This window comes from Staurois parvus, unplaced genomic scaffold (assembly GCF_062004578.1).
Source record: "Staurois parvus isolate SC_StPar_1 unplaced genomic scaffold, SC_StPar_1.0 ptg000686l, whole genome shotgun sequence".
NCBI classification, from domain to species: Eukaryota; Metazoa; Chordata; class Amphibia; order Anura; family Ranidae; genus Staurois; species Staurois parvus.
The window spans coordinates 4,189,285-4,213,294 of NW_028318482.1; the positions used below are offsets into that span (position 1 = coordinate 4,189,285).

A 24,010-nucleotide genomic window follows, 5' to 3' on the forward strand; every position below is an offset into this window, starting at 1 on the left:
CAGGTGAAAGAAGGCCTCAGGCAGAAGGTGTAGGCCGCAACCGTCGCCGCCGCCGCGGGGAGCAGCAATACACAGCGGCGTCCCTCTCCCAGCCTCTGTGATACAGAGGATGCTGCAGACGTCCTCGGATGATCCCCCACAGCCCGGATGACAGCGGGTGCAGATGGAAGACGCCGGAGCCCCGGCCCGCGCGGCCGCACTAGGCCGCGGATGTCCGCCGCCACGAGGGGCGGAAATGTCGCCCGGATTCCACCTCCCAGGTATCCGGAATGACACCAGGGCCCTCCTCTGCTCCACCGTGATCCGCTGCTGCACGGATGGCAGCGGATTCCGAAAATCGGCGCCGGAGCTCCGGATTATGCGGCCGCTCCGGTCGCCATCTTGGACACGCCCCTTTTATAATTATTTTAAAATAGGCTCCCGGAAGTTGTATAGGCAACATGCGGAATTTATATAGGATTTTTTGGACGATTATCATTTTTATCAAATTTATTCATCCTATCCAAGAGGATGGTCCTACCGATAATCTTCTCAGTTCCTCCTTTATCTCATTTATTAGTGGGATATAATTTATTTTATATAAGTTCTTTGAGGACGAGGTCAATTTAATCCCCAGGTATTTTAATTCTCTTTCCCTCCATGAGAATGGAAATTCTCTTTGCAAGATTTTTTTTCCATTATCGGTACGTTAATATTTAATATCTCTGACTTTACCAGGTTAATTTTTAGGTTTGACATCTCTCCATAGCATTTCATTTTTTTTATTAAATTAGGTAATGTTAACCTAGGGTTAGCCACATAGAACAGCATATCATCTACATACGCTGCCACTTTGTGTTCAATCTCCCCTTTCCAGACCCCTTTTATATCTATACTGTTTATTACTGTTGCTAAGAGGGGTTCTAGGGATAGAACAAGCAACAGAGGTGAAAGCGGACACCCTTGTCTTGTTATACATCCTAAAAAAGTCTAATAAAGAACCATTGACCTTTACTGCAGCTGAAGGTTGACTATAAAGCTTTCCTATCCACTCTCTCATCTTGGGCCCAATTCCCAGTATCTTCAATGTATCTAACATAAAGCCCCAATCTACCCTATCAAAAGTCTTCAACTAACAAGACCAGCACAGAGGGTTTTTCTCTCTTACTTTTCTGTATAAGAAGTAATGACCTTAACCCATTGTCTCTTCCCTCGCTCCCGGGGACAAATCCCACTTGGTCCAAATGAATCCACTCTGGCATTAGATCTTTCAATCTGGTTTCTAGTACCTTTGCAAACAGTTTAGTATCTGTATTTAACAGTGAAATAAGCCGATAAATAACACATTGGGTCCCATCTTTCCCCTATTTTAATATGAGTGTAATATATGCTTGTAATGACTCCTCCCTCATCTCCATGCCTTCTCCTAATGCATTCATATATGTCCTCAATTTGGGAACTAGTTGTTCTTGAAATTTTTTATAATATCTCACTGTATACCCATCCGGCCCCGGACTTTTCCCAGCAACTGTCTCCTTAAATGCCCTTTGGATTTTCTAAATGTTTTAATCGGTCTTCTCCTAAAATAGGTAAATTTGCCTCCTTTAAATACCTTTGCCTGTGTCTTGTTCTCACCTTCTTCCCCCCTCTTAACTGTTTCCGATATATGTCATATAATTTACTATAGTATTTTTTGAATACCTTAGCTATATCAGTGGTCGAGTAAGCTAGATCTCCATTGTCGTCCCCAATTTGCTCGACATAATTTCCACACCTCTTCTTTCCTTGTACTCCCATTAGGTATTTACCCGGTTTACTCTCCCACTGACATCTCTCTCCCGCCATCACACTGAAAGTTTTCCTCACTTCTTCCTCCATCAAATTGTCCAATTCCTCTCTCTTCTTTATTACCTGCCGCCGCATGTCTACTGCTATTCTCTTTTTATGAGACTGTTCCAACTCATATAATTCCTGTACTAGCGTATTGATTTTCTTTTTCCGTTCTTTTTTTTTCTCTACCCCAACCACCATCAGTATTCCCCTGATATATGTCTTATGGGCTTCCCAGACCGTGGCCACTGACAGTCCTTCAGTCTCATTTCTTTCAAAGTACTGCTCTATTACTTTTTTATTCTCTCTTGCATGTCCTGATCCTGAAGGAGTGTCTCATTTAACCTCCACATACTATCCTGCTCCCTACCCCATAATAATTTTGTTGCAACTGGTGCATGATCCGATATTGTTGTGACCTCTATATTGACCTTAACCAATGACTCCAATAATCTATGTTCCAACAAAATATAATCTAGTCTTGAATACGTCGCATGGGCCGGAGAGTAGAACATTTAGTCTCTATCTCTAGGATGTTTAATCCTTCAGATATCTACTAGTTGACACTGATATAGCATTCTTCATATTGCTTTCTGACTTCTACTTTCCTCTCTCTGCACATGCGACATTGTGTCAACCTGAGGATCTATGCAGAAGTTAAAATCGCCTCCCACAATCAATTTGCCCATTTTGAAATCCAGCAGTCTTCCCAGTATATTCTTGAGGTATGCCTCCGGATTTCTGTTGGGGTAGTAAATATTTGCCAATGTACACTCAATCTCTTGTAATCTCCCCTTCAGAAACAAAAACCGCTTCTCAGGATCCTCCAACCTCTCCTCCAGCTTAAATCTTAAATTCTTAGCTATACCAATTGCCACTCCTTTAGCCCGTTTGGTAGGTGAATCAGCATAATACCAGGTTGGATAATATCTAGAATATAATTTTACATTAGTTTCCTGTAATAAATGTGTTTCTTGTAAAAATGCTACTCCAACAGATCATTGTTGTAATTCTCTGAGGATCTTATGTCTTTTTCTCGGTATATTCAGACCCTTAACATTATAAGTCATAAAAGTTACATCCTCCATCTCTCTTGTGTATATGTTATTTTTTTTTTCCTTCTCTTACTCTCTCTCATCCTCCAACCCAGGGTACAATCAGCTTTTGAAATGATCAAGGAACAACCTCCTGTTTATTTCTCTCTCCCTATCCCTCCCTCCCTCTCTCCCCCCCGCCCCTATTTGTAGCAAGAGAATATTTGCTAGCAGATCTATTCCCCCCCCTCTCTCCCCTCTCAAAGATCCCCCCCAACCCCCTGTCCCCTGTACCCTTGGGCCTAAGTTTTGCTCTTGAATCTGTCGTGGGGCCTTCCCAATGGCGATTCCTATATTGGGTTGGGGCTCTAAACAAGCACGCCCACTCCACTCCCCATCTCGCAACATATGGGATCTAGAGTTTGTCAGCACCTTCAGCCTCCAGAGGACCCACCGTTACCTTCTCATTATCTGCCTGATTCCTACTGCCCATTTAGCCCTCCTGATTTCTTAATACATGAAACCTACAACCCCGGCGTGGGGAAAGAGTGCAGGGAGCGGAGGGGGAGAGGAAAAAAAACCTGGGAGCGTCACCCCCCTCTTCCCCCTCATCCCCCCCCTCACCCCACACCAGTTTACCTTCTCCTTTTATTTACCGTCTGCCACTTTTCTTTTCCCGGCCCTAAACGCTCAGTAGACCCCCCTGACCACCCCGCAATGTCCATTTCCTGTAAGTCTAATTTTCCACAAAAGTCACTAAATTCTTCTGGGATCCTCAGTCTTGCCTATTTCCCATCTTTCCACCCAATCAGACAGGCCGGAAAACCCCAGTTATGTCGGATTTTCTTCTCCCTCATCTGTTCCAGCAAATGCGCCAGCACTCTGTTTCTCCCGAACATCAAGTGTCACTCTGTGTCTCCTCAGCATCTAATGTCACTCTGTGTCTCATCAGGACCTGATGTTACTCTCTGTCTCCTCAGCATCTGATGTCACTCTATTTCATCAGCATCTGATGTCACTCTGTGTCTCCTCAGCATCTGATGTCACTCTGTGTCTCTTCAGCATCTGATGTCACTCATCCGATTCGATCCACAAAAGGGATGGGTAACGGATCACCATCCGCTTATCTTTGCCATACAGGATCAGATTGGATGCCGGCAGGTGTCAGCAGACAAGTGTCCGCTGACACCCGCAGGTCCATACAGGTCTATGGATGGTCCGATCGGGCCCACCTGTCAGTTTTTCATTGATTAGACCATCAGTTTGAAAAGGGCCTTAAAGAAGTACATTTCTGACAATTAAAATTGAAAGATAATATATTTAATAACAAACCAGAAAGTCCTCCTACATCCATCTTCTTCAGGTTCTTGGCCTCCAGCACAATCACAGTGAGCTTGCCTGCTGTGGGCACATATCGCAGAGAAAAGCAGATGTCTCCCAACTTCTCTTGCTGTGACAAAACAAAATACAAATGTTATAAATTTACCATGTAATGCTTTTGTTCATTATTAAAAGTTAATAACATTTATAACATTTAAAGCTAGAACTTTAGTTTTGAGTATAATTTAAGGAATAAAATCACATACACAAGTCAACCACCTCTCCAGTGCTCAAAAAGAAAAGTCACTAGTTCGAAATATGTTGCAAGGTGGGTATTCCTTGGAAAAATGTCTTAGTGATGCAGCCCTCCTCAGACAGGGAAATCCAATCACAAACAGGGAGATCCAACCAGAAACTGAAAAAGGACAAATGGGGTGCAAACGCCTAGCACATTATTCAAGATTTGTTGAGAGAAGTAAACAAAGCCAATTTCATACTCACAAAAGACATAAGTGTTATGCATGAATAAAAAAAAACAATGGTCAACCAACGTGGTGGCAGGTTCCCAACTGTTGGTGGTGCCGGCACGGTGACGTGTTTCAGGGATGTGTCCCCCTTCTCAGAGCTCTGAGGAAGGGGACACATCCCTGAAACAGAGCTTCCTCAGTGCTCTGGGGAAGGGAACACGTCCCCTAAACATGTCAGTGTGCCAACACCACCAACAGTTGGGAACCTGCCACCACATTGGTTGACCATTGGTTGTTTTATTCACACATGATACTTCAGCCTTTTGTGAGTATACAATTGGCTTTGTTTATTTCTCTTAATAAATCTTAGATAATGTTTGCACCTCCGTGTATTCTCTAACTGGAGGAAAGTTAAAAACTAAAGTATTATTTTACTGAAAGGGTAGTTGATGCTTGGAATAAAACTTCCAGAAGAGGTAGTGAGCCAATCAACAGTAAATGGCTTCAAACATGCTTGGGACAAACATAGATCTACACTCAGACAAAAACGTTAATGAAATAAAAAGAAAAAACAAAACAAAAAAATGTGCAGACTCAATGGACCACCCAGTCTTTTTCTGCCTCGCCCCCACTCCCTCCTCACAGGCTTTGATTGACAGCAGCAGGAGCCAATGACTCCCGCTGATGCTTCTGTGTCCTGTGAAGACAGGAACACAGAAAAGTACCGTTGCAGATGGGCTCAGTATTGAGCAAAGTATTGAGAAAAGTATTAAGGCCACAACAGAAAGAGCTAAAAAAAGGGTTCTTAAACAACTGTAGGTACCCTGTCTAAAACCATACTGCTAAATTAATGTTTGCAGCCTTGTTGTAGTCAGCTTGAGTTCTGTCTGTTTACGTCATGCAGGTTTGTAACGCTATGAGAGGTTTTGTCCAAAGTCCAGGACATTGTTTGCTTTTGCCTGCTACTGCGGAGTGTTCTCTAGTAGACAGAGTTAGAGGCTCCAGTGTTGTAGGTTGTGAATATTTGTTTCCCTTTGCACAGTTAGGCACTGTTCACTCCACAGAGGTATGACTGAGCATGTAAGCTTTTTTGTTTGTTCATGCACATTGCATATTGGACAGCCATTCATTTTGATGGGCTGCCCTATGTGTAAGAAACATGCAAAAAAGGTACCTGCATCAATTTAAAAATCACACCTGTGAGGCTCCTGATGACGTCATATGATGAAATGCGTAGGGTGGGGCTTGACAGCACCACACTTGTCTCTTGTGAGGGTCTATAGAGGATTGCAGTGTCCTAGGATTTTAAAGTGTCATACACATGTTATACATTGTGGATGGTCTGGACTTTTTTCACATTTGGAGTCCGTAATCAGAGGATAGGAGCATCAAGAACACACAGGCAGCAGCTAATCACTGTAGGGGTGTGCTGAGGCCCCAAATGGGCATTTTGACCTACCTATGCAGGTGGTCAACATCTTGGGGTGAGTGGGGCTCTGGAGGGGGAGCACCAAGTGGAGCACTTAACACAAAGATCTTTATGGATAAGACGATTGATCACTGAATCACCTTGTTTCACATGTGTGGATGTAGAAAGTGTTTTCACATTGGAACCTTAAATATTTGAATGTGGAAAGTGGTGTACTGGGACTTTCAGAATTTGCATTAAGTGCACTGTGTTTATGTATATTTACAGTATTATGTTTTGATTTAATTTGGGTGCATTGGTGTTTTTGATTGGTACATCAAATGCACATTTTAGCACAAGTAATTAGCATTGGATTAAGCAAGCCTGTATAGGAATGTAATTTTTTCCCTGCTATAGGGACACATGGAGGGGCACTTTTTAAGGTTATATGTCTATATGATGTAATATAGAGGTCACATTCTATTGTGGTCACCATCACGAATGGGTGGCTAATTTAATCACTAGTGGCAGTGCAGCATTTATTTATACTTGTATTCACACATTTGTTTTTACACTTGTGGTATTGCTAGCAGCAGCCAGTTTATCCATACTTTCACTTCCAGTCCACTGCGCAGGCTCCATTTACACACAGGAAGACACAGTGCCCCACATATCGTGAACTTGCCCGAAAGTGAAGTCGTTTTGGATTCACGTGTATCATTTTTTTATTCCCTTACCCAGGTAAACCTCATTAGAAAATGCACAACAGGCCCTTCTTGGATGTCCAGTGGAGGGGAAACCAAGACTTGTAAGAAGATTAATAATTTTTATCTTTACAGCAGCCAAAATCTCAATTGCAAGATCCTGGATAATCCCCTGTGATGCAATTTGATCATTTGAGGGCCACGTTGACTTGCATTATGATAAATGAACACCTGTCGCAATCCTACACAACAAACTGGCTCTGTTCGAGAAAACCTGGAATCCGTGGATCAAGTACCTTTCAGATTCTTCTTGAAATGGATAAATTGTCACATTTGGACCATAAAGGGTTGTGCTGTTACACTTCTTGCACACTTCAATCCATAGTTATGGTTTATGTTGATATGCTGCCATCTTGTGGATATTTTGGTTATTGCACCTGTATTCCAACCCGAGTTCCCTTCCACTAGCTAGTGCAGTGTTTCTCAACCTTTTTTCAGTCAAGGAACCCTTTAAAATTATGGACAGTCCCGAGGCACCCTTTAAAATTATGGAGAGTCTTGAGGCACCCTTTAAAATTATGGAGAGTCTTGAGGCACCCTTTAGAATTATGGAGAGTCTTGAGGCACTCCATTCTAAAATGTGAAAAACTATTCTAATAGTTTTGTATAACGCAGCAAAATCCACACATGTAGAACACCCAACATTAGAGGTGATTTATTCTTTCAAAGCAAATACACTTCTGCACAGCGGTACTGACTAGTATTCCAATGTTTCTCTTCTCCCTCAGTTTTTCTCCATCACTGAGCTAATATGACCCAGAACTGACAGAGAGAGGCAGGGGATGATCAAACTAGGATGCTGTGCAGACGGCTGACAACCTCCTTATCAACTGATGATGTTATTGGCTGTCAGGACTCTTGCAGCTAGAAGGTCGTAATGGTGCACTATGAAAACCTGTGGCTTTGTGTTACTAAAAGGCAAACTTGTTCCACCACTGGCTTGTATACAAGTTTTGGGCAATTTGTGGACATTTTGCCAAGGCACCTGAAGAAACCTCAAGGCACCCCAGGATGCCTGGGCACCCTGGTGGAGAAAGGCTGAGCAAGTGGCACACTTCCACTTCCTTTTCACTCTGTCTTCCTGAGGATGAAGATGGCTCCTATTATCTAGTATTACATTATTTGGGTTTGTTAGATTTCTCCCTGTCCAGGACACTGTTTCTGCTTGCTTCCAGGGAGTGTTCTTCAGTAGATAGATTTAGAAGATAAAACATTCTTAAAATCACTGAGGGGGCTATGCCAGTGATGTGGTTTTGGGGAAGGAAATACATATGTGGGGAGACCCTCTAGAAGGGTCCTTCCTTCCTAGGCTTTACCTGAGCAGAAATTGTGTAATAGAAGTCCTAGTCTTGCCTCCCAGGCCTGCTGCCTGAAGAAGAAAGCTGAAGCTGAAGAGTTGTGCTTAGTCAATTGCCAGTTCTGGCTTAAAGGTCCACTGCTAAAAAATCCTTAAAGTTCCAACTACTAGCCTGAGAAACCTCTTGCACATTGCAGCTTTTTCAAGCTGAAGTGTAAAATATAGCCCGTTATTTACAATGTGCCTTTGAACACAAGCGCGTATACAAGCGCCGCATATGCCTCAGCAAAACAAAATATAGTAAAACCTGCATTTTTGGTCAGCAATTTACACTGCATGCATGCAAATATGCACATATGAGCTTAAATATTAATGCATTTCCCTAAGAAAATGCGTGATTGCGCACATATACGTGCAAATACACACAAAACAAATACCTGAAATTACGTCCAAAAAAGCAGATGTTCAAACACCAGTACCATGTGCAAAAGGACTAATAGATAGGTGTTCATTTGATCTACTGAGTCTACATCAGCCTGTGGCAGAGGTAAAGATAACACAACAGCAAAATAAATTTTGCTGCTGTTTTTAGGTGTCCTGTACACCCAACCCTCTCCCCTGGACAAAAGAGCCAATAAAATACTAAAAAGAATATTGACTGAGTAGAAATCTGCCTTTATGCCATCACTGGTGAGTATTTGGGCGCAGCTACAGGGCAAGACTCATCAGTCCTAAAAACTCATCAGATCCTTCAGGAGTTAATGTTACACAACCATAATATCAAGATAACTTATCAGGTTTAATATACCTGTGAAATGCACAGTTCCTAGGGCTCCATGCATTCTAGTGCTACACAATCCATATTTACGCCCACTTTCTATTGCAAGGGAACTGTAAATTTCCTGCTGTTTGCAAATAATGTAGCTTCTGGGGCTGCAGAGCTGCATTCAACTTCATTGCCAATTACATCATCACCCCAGAAGCAACTTCATATTGCAGGTAGGCCTCACCTGCATACAGAGCTCCATATTCCACAATGTATGAAGAGGTATTCTGCAGCACGTATGGAAGAAAACACTCTAAGTACTTTTTACTGTACAGGTACGCCTTAACATAAAGTGTTACTAAACCCACAACAGTAAAATCAGTCTGTATATGCAGTAAAGCATGCTTGTTATACTCACTGTGGAACCTAAGGGGTTAATCCTCTGCATTGTGTAAAAAGGCTGTTTGATTATGACTTCTCTGCTCCTCCTCTTGTTCAAAGGTCCACGCTGATAAGACAGACTGAACCCGTAGCCCTTTTGCACATGCTCAGTTTAGTGTGTATTGCTAGGGTCAATCAGCACTGTCCAGACAGAGGTCAGGGGTTTTGCTTACTTCTAGAGCAGAAAGAAAACTCCTCCTACAAGCTTTAACCAGTGCTCAGCTGATGTCACAAGACTGCTCTAAATGCTGATGAGAAAAGGTATTTAGCAGTTTATATTTACTAAAATAATTGCATTTCCATGTTCTGTGTACCGTGGGAGACCAGATAGAGTGAATGCAGGGTCTGGGGTTAGTAACACTTTAACCACTTTTAGTATGCACTTTTTAACCACTTGCCTACCTGGCACTTTTACCCACTTCCTGCCCAGGCCAATTTTCAGCTGTCGCACTTTGAATGACAATTGCGCATTCATGCTACACTGCACCCAAACAAAATGTTTATCATTGTTTTGAGATAGATAGAGCTTTCTTTTGGTGGTATTTAATCACCACTGGGTTTTTTTATTTCTTTGCTAAACAAACTAAAAAAGGCTGAACATTTTGAAAAAAAAAGTTTTTTCTTAGTTTCTGTTAAAACATTTTGTAAATAAGTATTTTTTCTCTTTCACTGATGTGCACTAAAGCGGCTGCACTGATGAACACTGATAGGCTGCACTGATGAGGAGGCACTGGTAGGTGGCATTGACAGGCATCGCTTGTGGGCATTGACAGGCATCACTGATGGGCACTGAAAGGTAGCACTCATATATGGCACTAATAGGCGGTACTGATATGCAGCACTGACTGGCACAGATAGGCAGCACTGATTGGAACTGTTAGGCAGCACTGATATTGACAGCACTGACTGGCACTGATATGTGGCACTGACTGGCACTGAAAGGCAGCTCTGATGGGCACTGATATGTGGCATTGATGTGCACTGGTAGGCACTGATATGTGGCATTGATGTGCACTGATGGGCACTGGTATGTGGCATTGATGGGCACTGACAGGTGGCATTGATGGGCACTGACAGGTGGCATTGATGGGGCTACACTGATCATCAGGGCACTAATCATCAGTGCCCATGATGATTAGTGTAGATGTCCCCTCTGAGTAATGCCGCTTACCGTCTCTCCTCTCCTCACGCACTGTCAGCGTGAGGAGAGGACTGCCGATAACACTGTTCAACAGGTAAAAAGTTTTGGGCATAAAATTAGCTAATCTTACATAATTTTGGGGTGCTGAAAACGAAAATGACCCTAAAAAATGTTGATTGGCTCTAGTTTCCATGATATATTCACCCATCTAATGACGTAAGCCATTCAAAATTATGATGCAACTTCAGCTGCATATTGCGCAATTGATACTGGTGACCAATAGAAAATTGCATGTATACTGAGATGATGCAATATTAGCCTTTAATTGCATCACTTCACTGCATAAAAGCTGCAGTATCTGTAGCTGATTGTAGTTCGACAGCGTCTTTACATTTCGTTTTATGCTTATATAGGCTACTCAGTAATGCCTCGAACTTGTGTGAATAAAGCAGATAATTTCTGCTATATCTGCGGTGAAATAACTTTTATCTCACAAAAAAGGAGGATAACAGGAATGATTAAGAAAGCCTACAACTTGTATTTTGGCTGCAAGATAGGAGACCAGGACAAGAGCTGGGCACCACATATATGCTGCAATTCTTGTGGGACGGCACTGGAGCAATGGTTGAATGGAAAAAAGGCATCTATGCCTTTCGCTGTGCCAATGATTTGGAGAGAGCCAACAGATCATGTTAACCAGCATTTTCTTGTTTACATGCAATCAGCTGTGATTGGACACAGCTGATCACATGAGAGAGCCTGTTTCATCAGCTCTTTACTGTGATTGGTGATCTGCTGTGTCCCAGGGACACAGCACACCCCCAATCGCCGCACCGTGTGCCCCTGGGGGCGTACATGTGCAGTTAGAGTGGGAGGACGTCATATGACGTTCTCCCAGAACGAGAGAACCACCGCCTGTCCGTAATTTCCTTATATGGTGGGTGGGAGGTGGTTAATGTTGAGACTTAAGACCCTGGTCACACTGGGTGCGACTTGGCTTGCGATTTGCATGCCATGCGACTTGCAAATTGCATGCCAAGTTGCAACCTATTGTCCTCAATTACAGCAGTCATATCGGTGCAGTTCCAACTTGGTTGGAGCCAAGCCGATTTCTAAAGTAATACATGTACTACTTTTGGTGCGACTTGCATAGGCATCTGTGTCAGATGTCTTGCAAATCACACCTGAAATTGGCATGTCACCCGACTTTGAAATTGTGCGACTTCACTGTAAATCGCACCATTTCAAACTCCAGCTTGATGTGACTGGGGTGTAAGTATCTAAAAACATACCTGGAGAGTCAAGAGTTGTGTCACAACTGGGCCTATTAGGTAACTAGCCAATTGGCAACGCAACCCCACTATTTTTTCAGCAAATCTACAGCCTTTTCTATGCAGGCACTTTTATACGGTCAAGCAGATATTCTAACAGGAAGCTTGAATGAACTACCACGGCACTCCACAGCGTTGTGGTAGTTCATTGAAAACTACAAGCCGACAGCCGCAAAGGCTGCCGGGACTTGTAGGCACTCATTCACACAACTCTGTGAACGAGTGATGCAGCCGTGTAGGCAGAGCCCTGCATGGCCACACTATTTTCAAATCTGACAGATAGTATGGGGAAACTTCCCCGTACTATTTGTCAGAAGGAGAGGGAGCGGCGGGTGCTGCTGTGGCTATGGGGAACATGTTGTCAAGGTCCTACCTTTCCTCAGGGCTTGTGCTGCTCCATGTGCTGGCATCCATTTTAGATGTCTGCAAAGCATTGTGGGATCCTTTATGCTTTCAGCCTCTGCGGCTCCTCCCCCAGGAGGTGGCGGCTTATCACATTTAAGTCTGCTGTTTGTAGCTGTCCATTGCATTCGTGTCCTGTCTGTTGCACAGCAGCAAGCTCCCGTTTAGTTTCTCATTGCTCTCCTGGATACCGACTCGGCTTTGGCAAAACTCCTTCCTGGCTTCTGACCCCGGCTCTGGCGACCATCCTTCCTGGCTTCTGACCCCGGCTCTGGCGACCATCCTTCCTGGCTTCTGACCCCAGCTCTGGCGACCATCCTTCCTGGCTTCTGACCCCAGCTCTGGCAACCATCCTTCCTGGCTTCTGACCCCGGCTCTGGCGACCATCCATCCTGGCTTCTGACCCCGGCTCTAGCGACCATCCTTCCTGGCTTCTGACCCCGGCTCTGGCGATCATCCATTCTGGCTTCTGACCTCGGCTCTGGCGACCATCCTTCCTGGCTACTGTACTACCAAGTCATCCGCTGTTGCTGTTGGACTTGCATAGACTCTGTCTTGTTTTTGTATAATAAACCTACCTTTAATTGCACCTCCTTGTGTGTCTGGCTCCTCGCTCCCTGACACATGTGACATGTTCCACCCTAAAAACAGGTGAACTTATTCTTTAACATGTCTCACGGTCCTTTTGTTTACCTAGTTCGTTTTTGAATAAAATAGTGGTGAGGAGGGAGTTGGAACCCTTGTCAGATTCTGCCTTTTGGCTTTTACGGACTGAAAGACTTTGCAATTGCTTAAGAACTCTCCATCTGTCCCTCAATGAAAGTAAATATTTACTATGTGCAGATCTTCAGAAATATGTTAGAAATCTCTCACTGCTAATACTTTGCTAACCAAAGACTCCAAAACAAAGTTGGAGCTACACCCGTTATTACTACACCAATCAATGAATCAATTCCCTTATTTCTACAGAATAAAAACCAATATCAATATTTAATCCTAAGAACCCATTGTTGAATCTTTTAGCTCCTGCTTTATGCATGCGTTAATATGGGCAGCACAGTGGCTAAAATGGTTAGCACTGCCACCTGGCAATACTAGGGTCGTTGGTTTGAATCCCAACCACGGCACCACCTGCCTGGAGTTTGCATGTTCTCCCTGTGCTTGCATGGGTTTCCTACAGGTACTCCGGTTTCCTTCCACAATCCAAAGACATTCTGGTCAAAGACATGCTGGTAGGTGAATTGGCTTCTGTCTAAATTGGCCCTAGTATTTGTATGTGAATGTGAGTTAGGGACCTTAGATTGTAAGCTCCTTGAGGGTTAGGGACTGATGTAAATGTACAATATATATGGAAAGCACTGTGTAAATTGACAGCACTATATAAGTACCTATAATAATGAATGAATGAATAATAAATTCAGGGAGATGTCACTCATCAAAAAGAATGTTAGTAAATAGGATTCTACAACCCTCCTAAACGCACAAAAGAAAAGGGATATTGTAATAAATAGAGCTGATAAGAGAGGCAGTATAGTTATTTGGGACAAGACTGACTATATCCTTGAAGGCAACAGAATAATAAATGATCAGGAATATGTACCCATTGCAGAGGATCCCACGTCGCTTTTTCAAAAAGACTTTAAAGGGTGGACGTGGCGAGATCCAGGAATTGGAGGAGCAAATGGAAAGCTCATTAAATGTGTTTACTGAGAATTACAACAGTCTTATTGATTCCCACACAGCACAAGCTGAAGATATACAGTATCCTGGATCAAACCAAACTGGCAGACTTAGAGGGTAGGTCTCATAGAAAAAAACTAAAAATAAGAGGGATCCCTGAAACAATCCAAGCTGCACAATTACCTCACTTTGTGAGAGACCTCTTCTTAGCAGGTTTACCAAATCTCACCTATGCTGACCTTAGGAACAACAAAATTCATCGAGTACCTAAACCCTTCATTCTGCTATCTGGCTCAGCTCCCTGAAAAAGCATCAAGTCCCCACATACTGCCTGATCTATCTCAGTATATTCTGCAACAGCGTAAACACCTAATAACAATTACAAAAGCACTCAGAAACCACAATGTACCATATAAATGGAAATACCCATCAAAGAGCTACATCTCACAACCCCTCCCTAGACGTAGGGCTCACCATCCCTGAATCATCTCCCAGTACTACACGGGCACGTTTCCCGTCCAAAGCGGCACCTGAAGGGCAACATGCCCGCCACAGAGGTAATACCTAAAACCCATAAAGTGGGCTCAAAACCATGCAATACTCAAAACATCTCCCGACGTCCAAAGGAGTGACTACCACCTCACTCCTAAACCCCGAAATGAGCTACAGCATATGCTGACAAAACCTCTCTAACTATGCAAGAGGGTGTACCTTTTTATTGTTCTGTTGGTTTCCATTTTCTTTATGTTCCTTTGCCAATACCGTATGTTACATTCCCAGCTGGACCTATGTTTACTTTGGGACATTGCAATGCATAACAATGGTTGGATCTAGCAAATCATCCAATATTCCCCATCGTACATGAAAATGTTGACAACCCTACCTTACACCTGTCCTCATTCCATGAAACACCACATCATGGATCTACGTTTCATATTACAATTCATCCTACCTCCTCTACAGATTACAGTTCAAAACTCTTACACATCAACTTCAAGCATTAAAAATGGGATTTAACTTTTCTCATTTAATGTCAAGGGCCTTAATCACTCAGCCAAGAGAAGTTCTATGTGGAAGGAAGCTTGTAAACATGCAGCAGACCTTCTCTTCATCCAGGAAACCCACTTCAAACTTCAAGCTACCCCTCTCCCTGCTCCTACAAATCTTACACTCATGTTTTTTTTGGTGTCAGACTCTAAAAAAAAAGAAAGGGGTAATAAGGCACACACTCTCCTTTGAACTTAAAGAACCATTCCAGACCCCGAAGGACGCTTTATTATCCTATTACGCCATATCAACCCTGGTGAATGTCAACGTTCCAAATTCAAAGCAAATCCGGTTCATAAAAAAAATATGCAAGAAGCTTCAGACACTATGCTTTGGAAATCTCATTGTTGGTGGTGACTTTAACCTAGTGAATTACTCTACCTTGGACTCCTCGTCTAAAAGTAAAGGTCTTCACCCAGACCTTGGTCCATTTCTGCATATGACATAAGTTTATGATGTAGTGAGATGCCAACAAGAAACGAAAGGCAACTATATGTTCTTCCCTCCTAGGCACCTATCTTACTCATATATAGACTTTTACCTTGTTGACAAATGGTTATGACAACAGACCTCCATCTCCTCAATTCAAGACATAACATGGTCAGACCATGAAGCTAAATCATACCATAAAGGAGAAGGACGCCTGTTCTAAAATATTTGTCTGGCAATGTAATAATGCAATTATACAAAATCCTGATAACAATAGAAAACTCTCTCAACAACTTTAGGATTTCTTAGCAATAAGATATAGGCATATTTCCTCTGTGGAACTCCCACGAGGCATATATGTGTGTCCTCATCATACAATTATGTGCTAGAGCCAAACACATATATAATAGCAAACTTTCTGAACTACTCCAATCTTCTTGCAATCTTGAAACTCAAAACAAAATTTCTCCTAGTGAATCCATTTCAGTCAACTTAACCAAACTACGTTATCATCTTGGATCTGTTATGCTCCCAACATGGCCATCACATGAATCACATTAAATTCCAGTACTATGATCAAAATAATAAAGCAGGCAAACATTTGGCAAAGAAACTAACAGTCCACAGTGCTAAACTTAGGGTACCCTTCATTTTCCATCCATTTACAAAACAAAAAATTACCAACACCCAAGACATTGCTGATGCATTCTCTGACTACTATAGTGTCCTATACAATTTGAAGGCAGACCAGGACACTCCCCAACCTACTACAGACTCCATTAACAAATTCCTAGCCCAACTTAAACTCCCAGTATTATCCTTGCCCAACTTGATTCTTTAAACGCTCCCTTTTCCATTGATGAAATTACATGTACCATTAAATCCCCAGCCCCAGGTGCATTCACAAACAAGTATTATAAAGGTTTAGTTGAAACCTTTTCCCCGCATCTAGTTAAAGTTTTCACAGAAGCAGCTTCTAAAGCCTCTTTCCCAGAGGAGATGCTGTAAGCTAATATAGTTACCCTCCCTAAACCAGGCAAAGAGTCTACCACTCCTATCAATTTTAGACCCGTCTCTTTGCTAAATACATGTGAAAATATATGCTAAGCTTCTGGCAAGGCATCTACATTAAATTCTCCCATCCCTGATTCAACCTGACCAAGCTGGGTTTATTAAAGGGAGACAGGCATCTGATGCCACTAGAAGAATTTAAATATTATTCACTTTGCTGAAAACTTTATAGGTAATAAACAATGAGGCACTATTCCTCCCACTGACACCAATGCTGGTGCACTATTCCTCCCACTGACACCAATGATGGGGCACTATTCCTCCCACTGATACCAATGCTGGGGCACTATTCTTCTCACTGACACCAATGCTGGGGCACTATTTTTCCCACTGACACCAATGATGGAGCACTATTCCTCCCACTGATACCAATGCTGGGGCACTATTCTTCCCACTGACACCAATGATGGGGCACTATTCCTCCCACTGATACCAATGCTGGGGCACTATTCTTCCCACTGACACCAATGATGGGGCACTATTCCTCCCACTGACATCAATGAAGGGACACTATTCCTCCCACTGATAAGATTGATGGGACACTATTCCGCCCACTGATACCAATGATAGGACACCATTCCTCCCACTGATACCAATGATGGGGCACTATTCCTCCTACTGACACCAATGATGGGGCACTATTCCTCCCACTGACATCAATGATGGGGCACTATTCCTCCTCCTACTGACCATAGGCCCTATATACCGTATTTTCCGGCGTATAAGACGACTGGGCGTATAAGACGACCCCCCTACTTTTCCTGTTAAAATGTAGTGTTTGGGCTATACTCGCCGTATAAGACTACCCCTCTTCCAATGCACACCAGTGGGAAGAATCGTGCCCCATCATTAGTATCAGTGGGAGGAATAGTGCCCAGTCATTGGTGTCAGTGGCAGGAATAGCACCCCATCATTGGTGTCAGTGGGAGGAATAGCACCCCATCATTGGTGTCAGTGGGAGGAATAGCGTCCCATCATTGGTGTCAGTGGGAGGAATAGCACCCCATCATTGGTGTCAGTGGGAGGAATAGCGCCCCATCATTGGTGTCAGTGGGAGGAATAGTGTCCCATCATTGGTGTCAGTGGGAGGAATAGCACCCCATCATTGGTGTCAGTGGGAGGAATAGCACCCCATCATTGGCGTCAGTGGGAGGAATAGTGCCCCATCATTGGTGTCAGTGTGAGAAATCGTGCCCCATCATTGGTGTCAATGGGAGGAATAGTGTCCCATCATTGGTGTCAGTGGGAGGAATAGCACCCCATCATTGGTGTCAGTGGGAGGAATAGCACCCCATCATTGGTGTCAGTGGGAGGAATAGTGTCCCATCATTGGTGTCAGTGGGAGGAATAGCACCCCATCATTGGTGTCAGTGGGAGGAATAGCACCCCATCATTGGCGTCAGTGGGAGGAATAGTGCCCCATCATTGGTGTCAGTGTGAGGAATCGTGCCCCATCATTGGTGTCAGTGGGAGGAATAGTGTCCCATCAGTGGTGTCAGTGGGGGGTGGAATAGTGCCCCATCATTGGTGTCAGTGGGGGGGGGGAATAGTGACCCATCGTTGGTGTCAGTGGGGGGGAGGAAAAGTGCCCCATCGTCGGTGTCAGTGGGAGGAATAATGCCCCATCATTGGTATCAGTGACACCAATGATGGGGCACTATTCCTCCCACTGACACTTGCTGACCCCTGTTCAGTATGGTGCTGCTGCAGCAAGCATATATGGTTGCAGCAGCACCTGTGCACGGCACACTTACCTTCACTTGATTTTCGCGGGGCCGCTCGGCTCCGCCTCCTCCCCAGTGATTGGCCGCCTGTGTGCCTTTCCTGAGCTACAGTTCTGGCGGCCAATCACCGGTGAGGAGGCGGAGCCGAGCAGCCGCACGAATATCCAGTGGCCAAACTGAAGGAAGGAGCAGCTGCGCTTCCTGGACCGGATCGTCATGGGACCGGAGCCAGGTAAGAAACAGAAGCCCCTGCCCACCCCTGTACTTAGTTTCACTTCTGTTGGAAGGGGGGGGCGGCACCGCACGCCCCCCTAAAAAGTGTCAGCATGCCGTATACCGGCGTATAAGACGACCCCCGACTTTTGAGAAGATTTTCAAGGGTCAAAAAGTCGTCTTATACGCCGGAAAATACGGTAATTGTTTTAATCCTATTGACCACCATGCCTGAGACATTGTGTGCTTCCACTGATGTTAGGGCATTTTCCACTCCGGCTGGTCACAGTCTGGCCCAGCTAAAGTCTGAAGAACAGTAAACTGGCCCTTTGTTTAGAAAGTTTAGAGGCCCTTGGAGTATAGCATCAAGCCAATTAAACTCCTGGGATATTGATCTGGTCAGTTAAGTAGCAGAGGGGTTGTTAATGAGTTTCAGCTGCTTTGGTGTTAATGAAATTACGTGCCATTGCCAGATTTGCTGTGTCTCCCAGCACAGTCTCAGGAGCATGGAGGAGATTCCAAGAGACAGGCAATTACTCCAGGAGAGCTGGACAGGACCATAGAAGGTCCTTAACCCATCAGCAGGACTGGTATCTGCTCCTTTGTGCAAGGAGGAATAGGATGAGCACTGCCAGAGCCCTATAAAATGACCTCCAGCAGGCCACTGGTGTGAATGTCTCTGACCAAAAAATCAGAAACAGACTTCATGAGGGTGGCTTGAGGGTCCGACATCATCTAGTAGGCCCTGTGCTTACTGCCCAGCACCATAGAGCTAGATTGGCATTTTCCACTGAACACCAGAACTGGCAAGTCCACCACTTGTGCCCTGTGCTTTTCACAGATGAGAGCAGGTTCACCCTGAGCACATGTGACAGATGTGAAAGAGTCTAGAGAAGCTGTGGAGAATGTTATGCTGCCTGTAACATCATTCAGCATGACTGTTTTGGTGGTGGGTCAGTGATGGTCTGGGGAGGCATATCTATGGAGGGACGCACAGACCTCTACAGGCTAGACAAGGGCACCCTGACTCCCATTAGGTATCATGATGAAATCCTTGGACCCATTGTCAGACCCTACGTTAGTGCAGTGGGTCCTGGGTTCCTCCTTGTGCACGACAATGCCTGGCCTCATGTGGCGAGAGTGTGCAAGCAGCTCCTAGAGGATGAAGGAATTGATACCATTGAATGGCCCCCAAGCTCGCCTGACCTAAATCCAATAGAAAAATATCATGTTTCGGACCATCCGATGCTGCTAGGTTGCACCTCAGACTGTTCAGGAGCTCAGTGATGCCCTGGTCCAGATCTGGGAGGAAATATCCCAGGAAATCATCTTTCGTCTCATTAGGAGCATGCCCCAATGTTGTCAGGCACACATACAAGCACGTGGGAGCCATGCAAACTACTGAGTACCATTTTGAGTTGCTGCAATAAAATTTCAGCAAAATGGACTAGCCTGCTGCATAATTTTTCACCTTGATTTACGGGGTGTCTTTGATTTCAGTCCTCTGTAGGTTGATCATTTTCATTTCCATCAAATGATAGGGCATCCTTATGTTCCTAACACATTACCCAGTCCATATCAGTATAGATCTCCAGCATGATATTTTTCCCCATTGACATCGGATGTGTTTTCAAAGTGTTCCTTTAATTTTTTAAGCATGTTTGAATACAACTGAAATTTGGGTTTTCTGGTACTATACCATCAGCAATCATGGCTTTGAATTCTACTCCCTCTTCCATCAATTTTATACTGATAATCAATAGCAATCTGACACTTCCAGAGTGTAACTCACTAAATTATCCACTGGGAACTTTTTCATAAAATGATTGCTTGTTGGTATCTAACACCATTACGACCATCTACTAACACCATCTACATTCTCATCTACTAACCCCTTATGCTGGAAAAGATGTGGGCATACGTGTACCCTCCTCCACATCTTTTGGACATGCAGAAACCTAACAAGCTATTGGAATAATACTTTTAAACTCCTATCCCAAATCACTGGGGTACTTATTAGACCAGGCACAGCACTAGCTATACTGCATTTAAGTATTGAGAAGTTCCCCATGGAATTACGCAATATGATAGTAATCATCCTCTTGGCTGCTAAGTCACTTCTTACTAAACTATGGAAAACCAACATGGCACCCAATTTCTCTAAGCTTATAGCTCTCATAAAACTTGCCTACAAATATGAAAAAGCTCGTTTTTAGAACTGGCTCCCACCCCAAATTCAAACTAACTTGGAGCTCTTGGATCCAATGGACATCATAACAACTGATGAACATTATTCTATGTTGCTAATAATCCTTTATTATTGCGTTTTACAATGTATGTATATAATGTATCACCCCTCAGGGCTACCTGGTATGATAATTTACTTATACATGTATGTTATGTTATTTTTTTCTTACAACCCAGTCTAGTACTGTTACTATGGTAACACATTATGTGCTCAAATAAGACCAAATATTGCCCATTTTGTAATTTCCTGTATCCATGTTAAAATGTTATACTTTCAATAAAAATGTATTGATGCAAAAATTGTATAATGTTAATTAGATAAGCATATACTAATAATATAAATCACTAAAGATGAATGTGATTTAATTGAAATATCAAATCCTAATATTGCTTATTATTACTATTTACCTATGATCCACAAAACCCTTATCTTGCCCCCTGAGAACAGATTATCTGGGATATAAACTCATTGATTTGTAATCTTTCGCATTACATAGATATACATCTAAATACTTTTAAAACGTCACAATTATGATTCATAATCTTCCTTCATACAGTTGCAAGAAAAAGTATGTGAACCCCTTGGGATTACGTAGAGTTTTGCATGAATTGGGCATAAAATGTGCTCTGAACGTCATCTAAGTCACAAAAATAGAAGAACACAGTCTGCTGAACATAATACTACACAAACATTAGATGTTGCCATGGTTTAATTGCACATAACATGTAAACATTCACAGTGCAGGGAGGAAAAAGTATGTGAGGCCCTAGCTTAATGACTTCTCCCAGAGCTAATTGGAGCCAGGAGTGAGCCAACCTTGACTCCAATCAGTGTGATGATATTGGATGTGTTGCTGAAAGCTGTCTTGTCCTTAAAAAACACACACCTGTTTTGGGTTTACTGGTTTCAAGAAGCACTGTCTGATGTGAACCATGCCTCGCAGAAAAGAGCTCTCAGAATACCTACGATCAAGAATTGTTGACTTGCATTAAGCTGGAAAGGGTTACAAAAGTATCTCCAAAAGCCTTGATGTTCATGTGTCCATGGTAAGACAGACTGTCTACAAATTGAGAAAGTTTAGCACTGTTGCTACTCTCCCTAGGCGTGGTCGTCCTGTAAAAATGACTGCAAGAGCACAGCGCAGAATGCTGCATGAGGTAAAGAAGAATCCCAGAGTGTCAGCTAAAGACCTACAGAAATCTCTGGCACATGCTATCATTTTTGTTGACACATCTACAATAAGGAAAACATTAAACAAGAATGGAGTACATGGGAGGACACCACGGAGGAAGCCATTGCTGTCCAAAAAGAATATTGCAGCACGTTTGAAGTTTGCAAAAGAGCACCTGGATGTTCCACAGCACTACTGGCAAAATATACTGTGGACAGATGAAACCAAGATTGAGTTGTTTGGGAAGAACACACAACACTATGTGTGGAGAAAAAAAGGCACAGCACACCAACATCAAAACCTCATCCCCACTGTAAAACATGGCGGAGGGAGCATCATGGTTTGGGGCTTCTTTACTGCCTCAGGGCCTGGACGGAGTGTTGTCATTGATGGGAAAATGAATTCCAGCGTTTATCAAGACATTTTGCAGGAAAACGTACGACCATCTGTCTGCCAACTGAAGCTCCGCAGAGGATGGGTGATGCAACAGGACAATGACCCAAAGCATACAAGTAATTCAACAAAACAATGGCTGTAACAGCACAGAATACGTCTTCTGGAGTGGCCCAGGCAGAGTCCTGACCTCAACCCAATTGAAAAGCTGTGGCATGACCTTAAGAGAGCGATTCACACCAGACATCCCAAGAATATTGCTACACTGAAACAGTTTTGTGAAGAGGAGTGGTCCAAAATTACTCCAGATCGTTGTGCAGGTCTGATCTGCAACTACAGGAAACGTTTGGTTGAGGTTATTGCTGCCAAAGGAGGGTCAACCAGTTATTAAGTCCAAAGGTTCACATACTTTTTCCTCCCTGCACTGTGAATGTTTACATGTTATGTGCAATTAAACCATGGCAACATCTAATGTTTGTGTAGTATTATGTTCAACAGACTGTGTTCAGAGCACATTTTATGCCCAATTCATGCAACACTCCACGTAGTCCCAAGGGGTTCACATACTTTTTCTTGCAACTGTACATGGCCTAATGTACAGGTAATCTGGAAAGCTATATAGGACAGGAGGGGTTGAATTTGCTGCTGTACTGATTGTACAGTGTTCAGGATTTACTGATTGGCTTATTCATTAATTAGTTCCTGTTTCCTCCCATTCCTCCAGTATGAGAGGAAGGTAAGGGCTCACACATGTTGGCATCATGCACACTGGACAATTTTAGCATTGCTCTTAGGGGCATCTGGCGTTTTGTTTTCACCCTTTAAACGCCCATTCATGTTAGTCTATGTGTCTATGCACACATAGGCGTTTAGAGGAGTTTAGAGGTAGGGACATTTAGAGGCAGAAAAAACCCACTGCCAGCGCATCAGGAGCAGCACCATTTTGGCAGAAAAAGCACTTGACACATGTATGCTATGCGCATTTAACGCTTGAGCATTAATTCATTTCAGAGGCCAGAATAAATGATTATTCTCACTAATGAAATAAATTAACGTTCAAGCGCTTGACATGCCTAAACACGTTACAAGCATTTACAAATGTCAAGCATTTTTTCTACCAAAACACTGCTGCCAGGAGGAAAGGCATCTTAGAGGAATGGCAAAACGTGCATGAGACCATACACATACACTGTTTACATCAAGTGATCACTGTGAATGTTCTTTCTATGATCAGTCACAGTGATCAGAAGGTACAGAGCCGCTCAGATCAGCTCTGTATACATGCTTGGTTCAGAGACATAAAAGCTAATTTTGTTCCAGGTGTGGGATAAGAAATTCCCACCCCACTACCAGAACACAGTGCTATATACTGTATGTAGCTTCAGCTACATACAGTTTATACAGTATGTCCAGCGGGCACATCTGTTAGTGTAGAAAATAGTTTGGTGCTGGGCCAACTTGGTAGGGTAACAGAAAATGTAGAGATCAGCTTTAACTGTGCAACAGTCACCCAACCATCGTCACCTGGTAAATAACCATCCACTATTTCGCCATTGAAAGATGTTCAGTGGTAGTAAAGCAGTTAAGGGTCAAAAATGATGAAACCCTCCAGCAAGGGGGCTCAGCTTTAATGGTTTTGCCTTTTGACTGTCACTAATCAAGCTGTGCAGCTATTTGTTCTACAGTAAATTGTTTAGCCCCTGAAACTTCTGAGAGGTGTGTCTATTTACTGGCCTTAGGGGTGGGCAGTTCTACAGGGAACCTGTTTGTAGCTAAAAAAAAGTATTTCAACCTATAGCCTCCTAGTTGTACAGCACAAACTTTAAAAATAAAAACTGACAAACTCAGATTAAT

The 24,010-nt window shown here is 43.3% G+C and overlaps 1 protein-coding gene across 1 annotated transcript in view; it reads right to left on the reverse strand.

Annotated features, from left to right (window-relative positions):
* Positions 1 to 24,010, reverse strand: part of LOC149447462 (synaptotagmin-1-like) — a 348,270-nt gene that overhangs the window by 14,088 nt on the left and 310,172 nt on the right. The window contains exon 7 of the mRNA XM_089652580.1: positions 4,176 to 4,293. Coding sequence (XP_089508706.1) covers positions 4,176 to 4,293 — 118 coding nt within the window. The remainder of the gene's footprint in view (positions 1 to 4,175; positions 4,294 to 24,010) is intronic.